General features: G+C 57.9%; 1 protein-coding gene across 1 annotated transcript in view; it reads left to right on the forward strand.

Moving 5' to 3' along the window:
- Positions 1 to 9,927, forward strand: part of LRRFIP1 (LRR binding FLII interacting protein 1) — a 53,102-nt gene extending 43,175 nt beyond the window's left edge. The window contains exons 15-21 of the mRNA XM_054699470.1: positions 3,986 to 4,059; positions 4,441 to 4,491; positions 4,606 to 4,655; positions 5,871 to 5,988; positions 6,539 to 6,618; positions 7,612 to 7,716; positions 9,116 to 9,927. Of these exons, the coding sequence (XP_054555445.1) occupies positions 3,986 to 4,059; positions 4,441 to 4,491; positions 4,606 to 4,655; positions 5,871 to 5,988; positions 6,539 to 6,618; positions 7,612 to 7,716; positions 9,116 to 9,226 (589 nt within the window). The 3' untranslated portion in view covers positions 9,227 to 9,927. The remainder of the gene's footprint in view (positions 1 to 3,985; positions 4,060 to 4,440; positions 4,492 to 4,605; positions 4,656 to 5,870; positions 5,989 to 6,538; positions 6,619 to 7,611; positions 7,717 to 9,115) is intronic.
- The last annotated feature ends 853 nt before the right edge of the window (positions 9,928 to 10,780 follow it).

Genomic DNA, 10,780 nt, shown 5'->3' on the forward strand with positions numbered 1-10,780 from the left:
TATTTAAAAAGCTAAATGACCAAGCAACTTCCAGGCCGCTGAGTGATCAGCCCGCGCCTCAGGACAGCATGTTTCGGGCTGGGGCTCATGGCCAAGCTCCAGGGCTCACTTGCTTTTTGGATATCTGAATTTATTATAGAGACGATTATAGAGAAGATTTCAACTTTACTTCATGCTAATTATGTACCAGATGCATTTGATGCGAAGATTTTTTAATAAGGTTTTTTCCCCGAAGAGATACACTGAAATTGCATTTCCTACTGAAGTACTTCGGAAGGAGAATTGTTTCTAAAAATTTATTTTTTTAGCCTTGAAATTACTTCTCTCTGTTTGTCTAATCACTTTTTCTTAAGGGCAGGACGAAAGGAAACTGTTGTTGTGCAAATAGCCATTTAGACTCTAACAAGCTCTGGCAGGAATGTTCAACCCACCTCTGGTATTTTGGTGTAAATGTCACCCGTTTGTGTGTGTCTGTATATTCGTATTGGGAATGTTTTGTCTCGGCTTTCCAGCAGAAAATATATTTTTTCTATATAAAGAAGCACTTAAAAATAATTGTAAAGTTAAATACAAGATCATAAAACATTAAAATCACGAGAGAATGTGCCTCACACGTGCTGTTGACACTTCCCGAGGTCGCGGGGTGTCCTGTTACTGTTACAAGATACGGTTGAGTGCAAAAGCGCCGGAGCCTGGCTCTGAGGCACGAGTGTTATTATGTCATTAAATAAACATTTCCTAAGCTCACGCGTCTGTGACTCCCCTTCTGAGTGTGGCTGTTGCACACGGCGTCTGTCCTGTGTGCGGTGCTGCTTCACAGCGGCCCCTGCTCCGGGTGCTGCGCCCCAGGTGGGGTCCAGAGGCCTCGCCTGCGACCCTTGTGGGCAGCAGCTGAACCTCTCTTCTGGAGTCAGGGCTGGGGCTGGTGGTGGTCTGAGCAGGGGAGGCTCAAGACGCTCTCCCCTGGTAGATCTCCCGTGAGTGGGGTCCATAGTCAAGAAGGGTCTCCGCCCTGTCGCTGTGCTGACGTGTGCCGACACCTAGAATGTTCTGAGGCAGATGATGAAAATGGCAAGTCAGTCAGTGTTCCAGCTTGTGCCGAGGGCAATGCGGTGGAGGGCTGGGGGTGGCGGTCCCCCAACTTGTGCCTGGACAGGACAAGCTTCTGGAGAGCCACATCCAGGCTCGCTGGGCCTCTACTGATGTCTTTAACTTCAGCAGAGCTGCCTTCCGGCTGGAACGCACAAGAGCAAATCTTTCTCATTCCTATTGTGAAAGGCTTCTGAGGAATGATGCAAAAGCCAACCCCACTAAAAGGTGAGATTATCGACCTGTTTTTTCAGCTCTTGCCTGCGTTGCTGTTATGCAACAGCACGTGTAAGGATATTGGGGTATGGCTCCCCACCCCTCGGCCGGCCGCCAGCTCAGCTCGTCACTCATTAGCTTAGCTCATAAACATGGTCGGTCACTGTGGCCATGGAGGCTCCGTGCCAGTGAGGGCGGGCAGCAGTCAGCTCTGGGAGGAGGGGACATCTGGGCATCAGGAAGTGAGCAAAGAAGAAAGGCCTCTGAAGGCCAGGCCATAGTGGGGACGCCGGACGCACCTGGCGGGGCCTGATGCCACAGCCTAGCGCAGGGGCCGAGGCGGGGGTCAGGGGCCCTTCTCTATCAGGAAACGCTGCTCCTAGGTCTGTTCCGTTTAGGGTGTGGAAACAAACAAGGCCGTGTGGACAGTTCTCGATGAGCTGCATGGAGAGGTCATCTGTCCATGCGCAGAGGGGGGCCACTGAGGCTTCATCAGGATCAGGCCAGAGAAACCAGCGATCACAGAGGCCTTATATCAAAGACCTCAGACCTGACCATGACCGCTGGACACGCTTTGAGTGTGATTAGGGGTGCAGGTGAACACAGGGAACACTAGCTGAGGACTTTGAATGACAGGTTGGTATTTTATCGAAGGCAGAAGTTGGGAAGCAGTGAAGTTTTTAAAGAGTTTTTAAGAACAAGATGCATGCGTTGATGACTTTCTGAAATGCTTAGTGTGGCTAGTTAGCAGAAATCCTGGACGTCCACAGCGCCTGGAGTGCCCCTCCTGGGGTTCCCTCGGCCTGGGGCTCCTATCTCCCACTGATAGAGCCTCTCCTGAGAGGCCTGTGGCACAGCCTGCTGCCACGGCCAGCGAGACAGGGATACGGCAGCATCCAGGCCCCTGCAGGGAAGGTGTCCCTTGGTGGCCATAGGTGGGAAGCCTGTCTTCAGGAGAAAAGTCCTTTCACTGGCCCGAGGCCGGCCTTAGGGAAAAGCGTTATGTGTTCTCAGTGGATGACTCCGGCTGGTCAGCTGACCTGAAGCCAGGGTGGCGGGTGGAGGGACCCAGTTCCCAGGGGGACAGACTCGGGTGCTGGACACAGGCGGAAGAGCCATCTTACGACCCCACCCCCCACCCCAGCTCTGTCTTCTGCAGGAAGGCCCCGGACCTGCCTTCACTACAGGCTGAGTCAGAGTGGGGAAGGGGGAGACTTCTTGAGACCTCAGTCTCCCCTCATCTTTGCAAATTGTCTGTGATGGCAAGAGGGGCCCTGAGGTCCAGAAGACCAAGATGACACCCAGAAGGAGGACACTGCCCCGGAGCACCTGCCGGGGCACGACGCCTATCTGAGGCAGGGAGGAACCTGCCTTGTAAGAGTTGCGGCGAGGAGCAGTCCAGGAGCAGCACGGACAGGCCAGGGGACCTGGACGGCCAGTAGAGCCGCTCCGGGCCCCAGGGCCTGTCCTGACGTGGCAGTCTCTCAGGCCTGGCCGCGGCCTTATCGTCTCATTTTAAACATCAGCCCTTCACAGTATGGCTAACACTATAGGCAGTTCCTTGTAGCTTCATGGTGCACAAGAACGCTCGTGAGCCGAGACGGTGTGGCTTGATCTTCTCTGATGCCTGGTTTCTGAAAGCTGCGCTCACCGCCCTGATCGCGCGCACCGTGGGTGTTTCATGCTGTTCAGTAGATGGGGCTGGGACACTCCGGAGCGTGGCAGCGGGTCTGCGATGCTGCGCCCGTGTTACTCAATAAATGGTTGATTTTTAAAGTTATGACAATGCAGTGCTCGCCTTCTTTATAGCACAGGCTTGTGCTGCTTTCTTTTTTCTACTTCCTTAAAACTGCTTTTAATCTTCGCCGATTCTGCTTTAAAATTTCTCTTCCTTAGAAATTCCACTTCTGTTTTTCAAGTTCTCGCCACAACACGAAAGTTCAGATCGCCCTAACTCCAAGGGGGTTGGTGGCACTGTTGTCGCAGCTGAGCCTCTTCCGTGCTCACTCTCTTGTCCGCAGAAGAAACCAGTGACATTGTGCGCCGGCTGGGAGGGCTCGAGGCCCCTGTGTGACAGTCAGTATTTCTTACGATGCCCTGGGGCTGGGAGAGAGAGAAAGCACGTGAGACAAAAAGCAACATTGAAAAAGAGAGCTGGGTTTATAACCATGAAGAAAGATGGTGCGTGTTGGGTGAATGCACAGAGGGGATAAATAATACACCATGAGAAGCGGTTTGACTGTCTGCAGAGGCAGCCGGGGCGCGGGCACCACAGCGCGTGTCACACTGGCCTTCCCTGGTCCTGTGGTTTTGTGGTTCTGCCTGTCGAAGTAGCACCTGAGGGTGCCGGGAAAAAAACAGACAAACACGCCTCTGATGTTCCACACGAAAACAAAGGTGCACTGAATTACCCGCCTCACAGGCCGGTCACAAGCTAGGCGTGGGGGACCCCCCAGGAGAGAGGAATCTGGGTCCTGCCCCGGGGCCCAGGTTTTCACCTGGAGGACAGTGGGGAGAGCAGTGGTCCGGGTGCACCGAGGCTGGGCCTTCCGTGAGGAGGGATGTGACAACAGCCCCCGCGGAGCTTCCCGGCAGCTTGGGCCAGTTCACCGTCGCCCATGCCCCGTCGCCATCCCGTTCCTGCTGTAGGATTTTGCCCCAACCCCTGTGCCCTCCCCAGGCCTCGGCCCCCCTCTGGACACCAAAGACCGTTGTTCCACGACATCCCTTCAGGAAGCTCCTCCGGGCTCCCCGGTGCGTGTGTCGCGCCTCCGTGCTGCCTGGCCGAGGCGGGGTCCAGGCAGGAGCTGTTTCCGCCCCCACCCCCACCCCCCACAATCGGGCGAGCAGGCTCTCAGCTGACTTGAGACTCACGAGCAGGTGGTCAGAACTCCAGGCCGGCGGTGCTCACGAGCCAGGTGCAGCCTGGGCAAACGAGCTAATGGCAATGTCGGGAACGCCCTGTGGCACCCCGGGCGTGCTCGACCTTGCGCTGACCTTAACCGTGAGGCCTGTGAGCTCTTGTGTTGCAGTGGTTGGCCATAGCGCCTTGCATGCTAACCCCACGTAGCGGCGTAGCCAGTTTGCATGCGGTCGGAGCTGCCCGGACGAGACAAGCATGTTCTGGGCGCTGACCCACCCTGGCTGAGCTCCTCCCCAGCCCCGTGTGTGGCCTCATTCGCTGTGGTACGTGTATAATCCCTCATCATCCGTTCACTAACCCCGTGCCCGTGTTCATTTTGGCCATGTGTGTGGGAGCAGCTCATGGGCCCCTAACCCGTGTCTTTCTCTTCTCTTCAGATATTAGGTTGAAAAAGCTGGTCGAGGAACGGGAGCACTTACTGGAACAGGTAACCACCTTCTGATCACTCACGGGTTTTCGAGCAGGCGCCTGAGGCGGCGCCCTCCGTCCTTACGCTTTGCTTCCTCTGGGGCTTCCCGCATTCTGCGCCCGGCGTTCTTAGCCGTTTTGTCCAAACAGAGCATCCCACGTTGTGGGGGTGAGAGGGCGCAGTGACAGCCGAGCTGCGGCAGGCCTGGTGTGTGGGGGCGACCCTCCGGATGCCGTCTCTCTGGCCTCTGCCCCCTCAGAGACCAGGCCCTCCCAGCAGGGGTTTCTGGTGAGAAGCTGACCGCTCTCTCCTGTATAGTCTGTCCTCTTCCACCTGACCAGCCCCAGGCGCTGGGCCTGCCCGGCCTCTGCCCACAGGATAGGACCAAGCGCCTGTACTCACCTCCAGCAGGAACTCAACCCCAGGCCCTCCTCCACCTAAGCTAAGGCATTCCCCTTCCTCAAGTCCACCAGAGGCGCACACAACTCTCGTGCCCCATCGCTGTGCTGGGAGAGTCTCGAAGTCCTTGCGGTCCTTTAAACACACATTTGCCTCGGATTCCTGTGCTTACCTCCTCAAAGCGGCCGGCACCGGCCTCTGTGTGTGCTGGGGAGGTGGGGGGCTGTCCCTCCTGAGCTCTGGCTGGGACTCACCAAGTCCCCAGGCCCTGGAGGTCAACAGGACGGGCCAGGAGATCCCCCAGGAAAACCCTGCCGTGCCGGCTGGGGCTGCAGCCCCGGTGTTTCTCTCTCCTGGAGTGGGGAGACGCGTGCACCAACTCCCAGCGCTGCGGTGCCCACGGGGCACCCAGTGGCCCCGCCCCAGCTTCCTAGTGAATGAGGCCCAGGTGAGCGGCCGCCCGCATGAGCACTCACACTTCTCGTGCAGTCTCTGCGGCGGCGGCCGCTGGGCTGGCCCCTGCCGGGAGCCGCAAACAGCTGGTGCCGGGTGGTGGAAGCGACCCTGCTTCACCTGCTGTGCCAGCCGCTCGGCTGCCACTTACTGTCTGGGTGGGTTTCTTTGTTGGAGGGGAGGCCCCGTCTTCACCGGGGATCGTGCACGGCCCCCGCCACGCGTCGTGCAGCCGCTCTAGCCCGGCCCTCAGTCAGCTGCGCCACCCCCGCCTCTGGCTGGAGCCTGGACGCCGCGGGCTCCCGTGCGCCTTCACACTCAGCCGCTTCTCGGCCTCCTGCAGCTGAGCTACTAGCTTGCTTTGTCGGTGGCTGTTTCCAGGTCAGGAAGCTAAAGGGGCAGCTGGAAGAGGGACAGAAGAACAGCCAGCCGCACCGCGCGCTCCCGGGCGAGGCCGTCCTGGAGAACGGGACGGACGTGCACGTCGTGGACCTGCAAAGTAAATCCCCCGCGGGGCTGGGCCGGGCCAGGCCTCACTGCGTTATGGTCCTGGGGGGATCTGCCCCAGCGAGGGACGCCCCCAAACGCCCGTGTACAAAAGCACAAACATGTTTCTTTGTGGGGTGAAAAGGACGGGCAGGGAAGCAGAGCAGGGGTGACGGGCGAACGAGAAACACCAGTTCTGGACAGCGGCCTTCCCGCTGCTGGTCCCGCAGGAGAGCTGGGAGGGTTTCCCGATGCCGGGAAGCTGGAAGGAGGCAGGAGGGAGATAAAATGATGCCCGGTCTCTCCCCACCTTTCCCAGCCCCCTCCAACCGTTTCTGTCTTCTTCACTCTTGGCGCTCCTTCCCCGGCTCCTGCCCTCCTGCAGGGCTCCAGCACCTCCCGGAGACAGCGCTTCCCCTCCCCAGCTCCGGCTGCTGAGGGGCCGCAGCCCCTAGGACAGATCTGCGAGATCTGTGGAATGAGGGCTGCTTCCCAGGAGCTGCTGCTTGAACACTTTAAAAGCCTACGAGCTTAACAAATTTTCCTTCTCTTTCAACCTTTAGGGGATGCCAACAGACAGATCAGCGACCTCAAATTTAAACTTGCAAAATCCGAGCAAGAGATAGCTGCATTAGAACAAAATGTACGTGCGCCCCCAGCCCCGCGGCGGCCGGCCTCGCGCCTGGGGGTGCGCGCTGCCAGCACTAGCTGAGGACGAAAAGAAGCAGGGGGTTTAGAACCGAAGAAGGTCCGGGGGTGGGGGGGCAGCGCGTCTCCGCAGGTTTCCTGCCGCGAGAGAGGCCGATGTCTACGGAGGGGCTGAGGCTGGCGCTGCACCTTTTATGAACGGGGTCTGGTCGCAGAAAGCAGCTACGTGGCTCGGGAGTTTTAAGCTTCTGTGTTCTCTAAAAGCCGAAGCCCGTCCTGCCGAGGGCCCTCTGACTCCCTTCCCGGCGGCCTCCCCAGCCGGGCCTCCTCTCCCGGTGTCTGGAGCAGGGCACCCACCCTCCAGCAGACTGTCCTCACTAAAGGTGACGTGAAAGCAGGCCCTTTTCCCCTCGGTTGTTGGCTCCCATGGCTGGAACTTTCTGGAACATTTGCAGAAACCAGGCCAAGAGCAGCACACCTCCAAAGTGACATGTTCTTTGCAGCAGGCACCAACCTCAGCCCTCGCAGGTCTGCCAGGCCTCAGTTGCTCCTTCCTGCCTTCGCTCAGGCCTGGCCGAGGCATGTCACCCCAAAGCTGCCACCTCTTACTCCTCTCTGGTGTCCCTCGCTTGTCCTTCCCCCTCCCCACCTCCCCGCCCCACCACCCCCGGAGAGAAGGGACCCCACTGAGGCCTGAAGCCACCATTCTGCTCCCGCCCGTCCGTTACCCCACAGAACGGCCCCACGAGCAGGAGTGCGGCCTCGTAGTGCCCCTGGGGCCAGCCTCCCAGCCGGGGTGGAGAGGAAGCCGGTCCCTGGCAGGCTCGGGCTGGGGCAGTGGGACGCAGCTGGCTGGTCCGGGGCTCTGTGACAGGCAAAGCGCCAGGTCTGGTGGGGTCTCCTCTCTGCCCAGGCCTCGGGCAGAGCCAACATCTGGAGAAAGAAAGCAGGCCGGGGGCTGACGCGGCTGGTTCGCCCTTCCCTCCAGGTGATGAGGTTAGAGAGCCAGGTGTCGCGGTATAAATCGGCTGCTGAAAGCGCGGAGAAGATAGAGGATGAGCTCAAGGCTGAAAAACGGAAACTCCAAAGAGAGGTGACGTGTCTCCACAAAGAGCGGCCCCGGGCGCTCCAGGTGGGAGGGGGGAGGGGGAGGGCTTGCGGGGAGTCTGCCCCCAGGCACCCCTCCAGCCACCCCAGACCACCGGGGAGGACCCAGCCCCCTCAGAAAGGAGAATCGCCAGTTGGCGCCTTCGTGCAGGCGCCACCCTGCCTCCCCGGGAGCCTGCGGCTCAGCCTGGCCCTCTGAGGCTGGTCCTCGCGTCTGGCGCCATGTGCTGCAGCGGCCGCGGCGCCCTCTGCCGGGGTGCGGTTTCTGGGGTCCGGAGGCCTTTCTCTAAGCCCCTGTTGGGAACATCCCAGCTGCGCTCCACGACTCCTCCCCTGTCTTTCCGCTTCCCCGCTGGGACTCTGATCAGGGGTGCCTCGGTGCACACCCCTCATGTCTGAACGCTGACTTTTCTATTTCCCATCTCCTCGCCTGTGCATGCGCGTGTGTGCGCGCGTGTGTGGGTGTGTGCGTGTGTGTGCCGCATGAAGTCTGCGTTTCCAGCGGATCTTCTGTTCGCCTCCCTTTGCTTCCCTTAACAAGTGCCCAGCCCCCTCCCACGCGGGCAGGCCGGGCCTGCCCTCTCTTAGCTGTGGCCTTCCTTGCTTCTTTCACAACTTCACACACAGCTCTTCCGCCTCCAACAGCCGGAACGTGCCCAGACCTTGGGAGTCTAATTCTGTCATTTATGGCTCCCGCTGCCTCAGAGGCCCCGTCCTCCAGGGGCTTGTGGGGTCCTGGGGTTTGGTTTGATTTCCGTGCCCCGCCCACCCAGGCCTGACTTGGGCCTTGCCTGCAGAGAGGGCCTGCTTTACGTCTGCTCCAGCCTCTGCTGGTGAGGCACATGGCTGGGGGTGAAGCTGGCCCAGGAGCCCCACCACCCTCTTGAGGGCTCTGGGCTGGAAGCAGCGCTGAGGACAGTTCTGATGACCCCACCTTTGGGTCCAGCCAGCCCCAGCCCATGTGGCTCCCTCTGACTCCCGGGCTCATGGCCCTGGCCCCCGTGTGTCCCTCTTGGCCTCAGACCCTCCTGCTTGGCTTCTGGCCACAGAAACGTGCTTCTTGCTGTCCAGGCACGGCCACCCCCTCCAGTAGGTGCCAGCAGCTCCCACTGGCTTGTTTGTGCCTCATTGGTGTTCTGTGAGGCCATCAAGATCCACAGCTGTGCCATGCCTGGGAAGCTTCCCTGTGCTCGCGAGGCTGGCGCCTGGCACCCTGCGCAGCTGTGACATCGAGCTGGGCCTGCCCACACCCATGCAGATGCACGTGTGCATGTCAGGCCTCAGTGGGTCCAGTCACCCCGTATTTTGCAGTGGGGTCAGAAGCTCGGCCCTGCTGCCCTGTCTGGGATCCCAGCCCCCAGCTCACGCACTGCCCTCTGTTCCAGCTCCGCTCTGCGCTGGACAAGACAGAAGAGCTGGAGGTGAGCAACGGCCACTTGGTGAAGCGTCTGGAGAAGATGAAAGCCAACCGGAGCGCCCTCCTGTCCCAGCAGTGATGCCCGGGACGGGACGGGATGGAGCGGGCGCGGCACCTACAGCGCTGTCCCCTGCGCTCTGCCTGGTGCCTGCCGCTGGGATGCCCAGGCGCACCTGCTGCCCAGTGGCTCTCCCGGAGCCCCAGCCGCGCCAGAGGCCAGCACCCGGACCGGACGCCACGCCAAAACGGCCGTGTTTCCATAAGCACATGGGCCCGCGGCCCCGCAGCACAGAGCCCGGGGGCCGGAGCGGTCAAAGCTAAGGATAAGGGGACTTGAGTTTCTTTTCACGTGTCTTGCTGAAGTTACGGGGAATGTGTCAGTGTCGGGACTTCCGTTAGTGGCGGCATCGGCCACTCGAGCGGCTGCGGTAGTGTCTCTTAGTCTGCGCTTTTCACACACAAAACACTGTGGAATCACAAGCCATTTCCAAGCAGGACTCCTTACGGCAACAGGGGGTGGTCTACAAGCAAAAGTGACCTTAAGAAGACTCTACAGGCAACAAACGAAGCTTTTCTAAGGGATTTTTGCATCTGTTCAGTCATACGAATCCTTTTTTCCAGGGTAATTAGGCAATAGCTTCACCGATGATGACAGCTTTTCATTTGCGTTATTTAATCCTTATATTTGAAATCGAAGTTGTTAACTTCTTTTAAAGAATGTACTATTAGAAAAATAAAAAAAAAATGAAATGTTAAGAGACATTAATGGTGGTGCTTTATGTTTTCCCACAAAGATCTTTAAGTACTTTCACAGTGACTGTTCTGCATAGTTTGCGTCATCTTTTTGTTTCACAAGCACACCAGGTCAATTCATTTTGCTCTCCCTATTTAAAGAAAAAAAAGAGGTATATTGATGAAGGGTAAGAACTGTGCACTTACAAGGGTTATCGCTCTTAGAATCAAAAGTAAACTGAAGTTAGGTACGGGAGCTCCAAGGACCAAGTAAAGAAAGTTTAGCTAGTTGTTGATTTTTAGTTACTCTTTGTATATGTTGTGTTTCAAATAAGGTTGGTTGACTAGGACTGCTTCTCAAGAGATGAGCAAATACAAATCAAGACAGTATCATCCCAAACTCTGGTGTGGGCACTCGGAGAGCGCTGGTTTGGGGGACATGAGTTGGGTGTAGGTAATTAAGAAGAGGCTTCAACAGTGTTAGAGGGCCTGAGGGCCCATCCCCCAATAGCCAGGCCAGGCGAGGTGCATTGCATTAGGTGTGAGAGAGGCTTGTGTGTCTGTACCAAGACTGTCTCACAGTTAAACTCTTTGCTTGAGGACTGCACAGATGAGTCACCAGTGGCCAATCCAGCATGTCTGCCCCCGGGCGGCTCTGACTGCTGTGTATGCAGAACAAGCATTTCTGCACAGAAACCCACTCCGTTGATCCCATAGAAACTGACTCGTTGCAGAAATGTAGCTTTTGTATTTCTTTGTCAGACCAAATCTTAGGATAATTAGTTTCAAAAGATTTTTAAAGTTGAAATCTACTTAATGAGCCCTGAGGGTTCCAGTTTCTTTCAAAACTGCGAGAAATGGATCAGGGTCCAGTCTGAGAACGGAAACCACGCAGGGCTTT

This window comes from Talpa occidentalis, unplaced genomic scaffold (assembly GCF_014898055.3).
Source record: "Talpa occidentalis isolate TD23 unplaced genomic scaffold, MPIMG_talOcc4v2.1 talOcc4.3, whole genome shotgun sequence".
NCBI classification, from domain to species: Eukaryota; Metazoa; Chordata; class Mammalia; order Eulipotyphla; family Talpidae; genus Talpa; species Talpa occidentalis.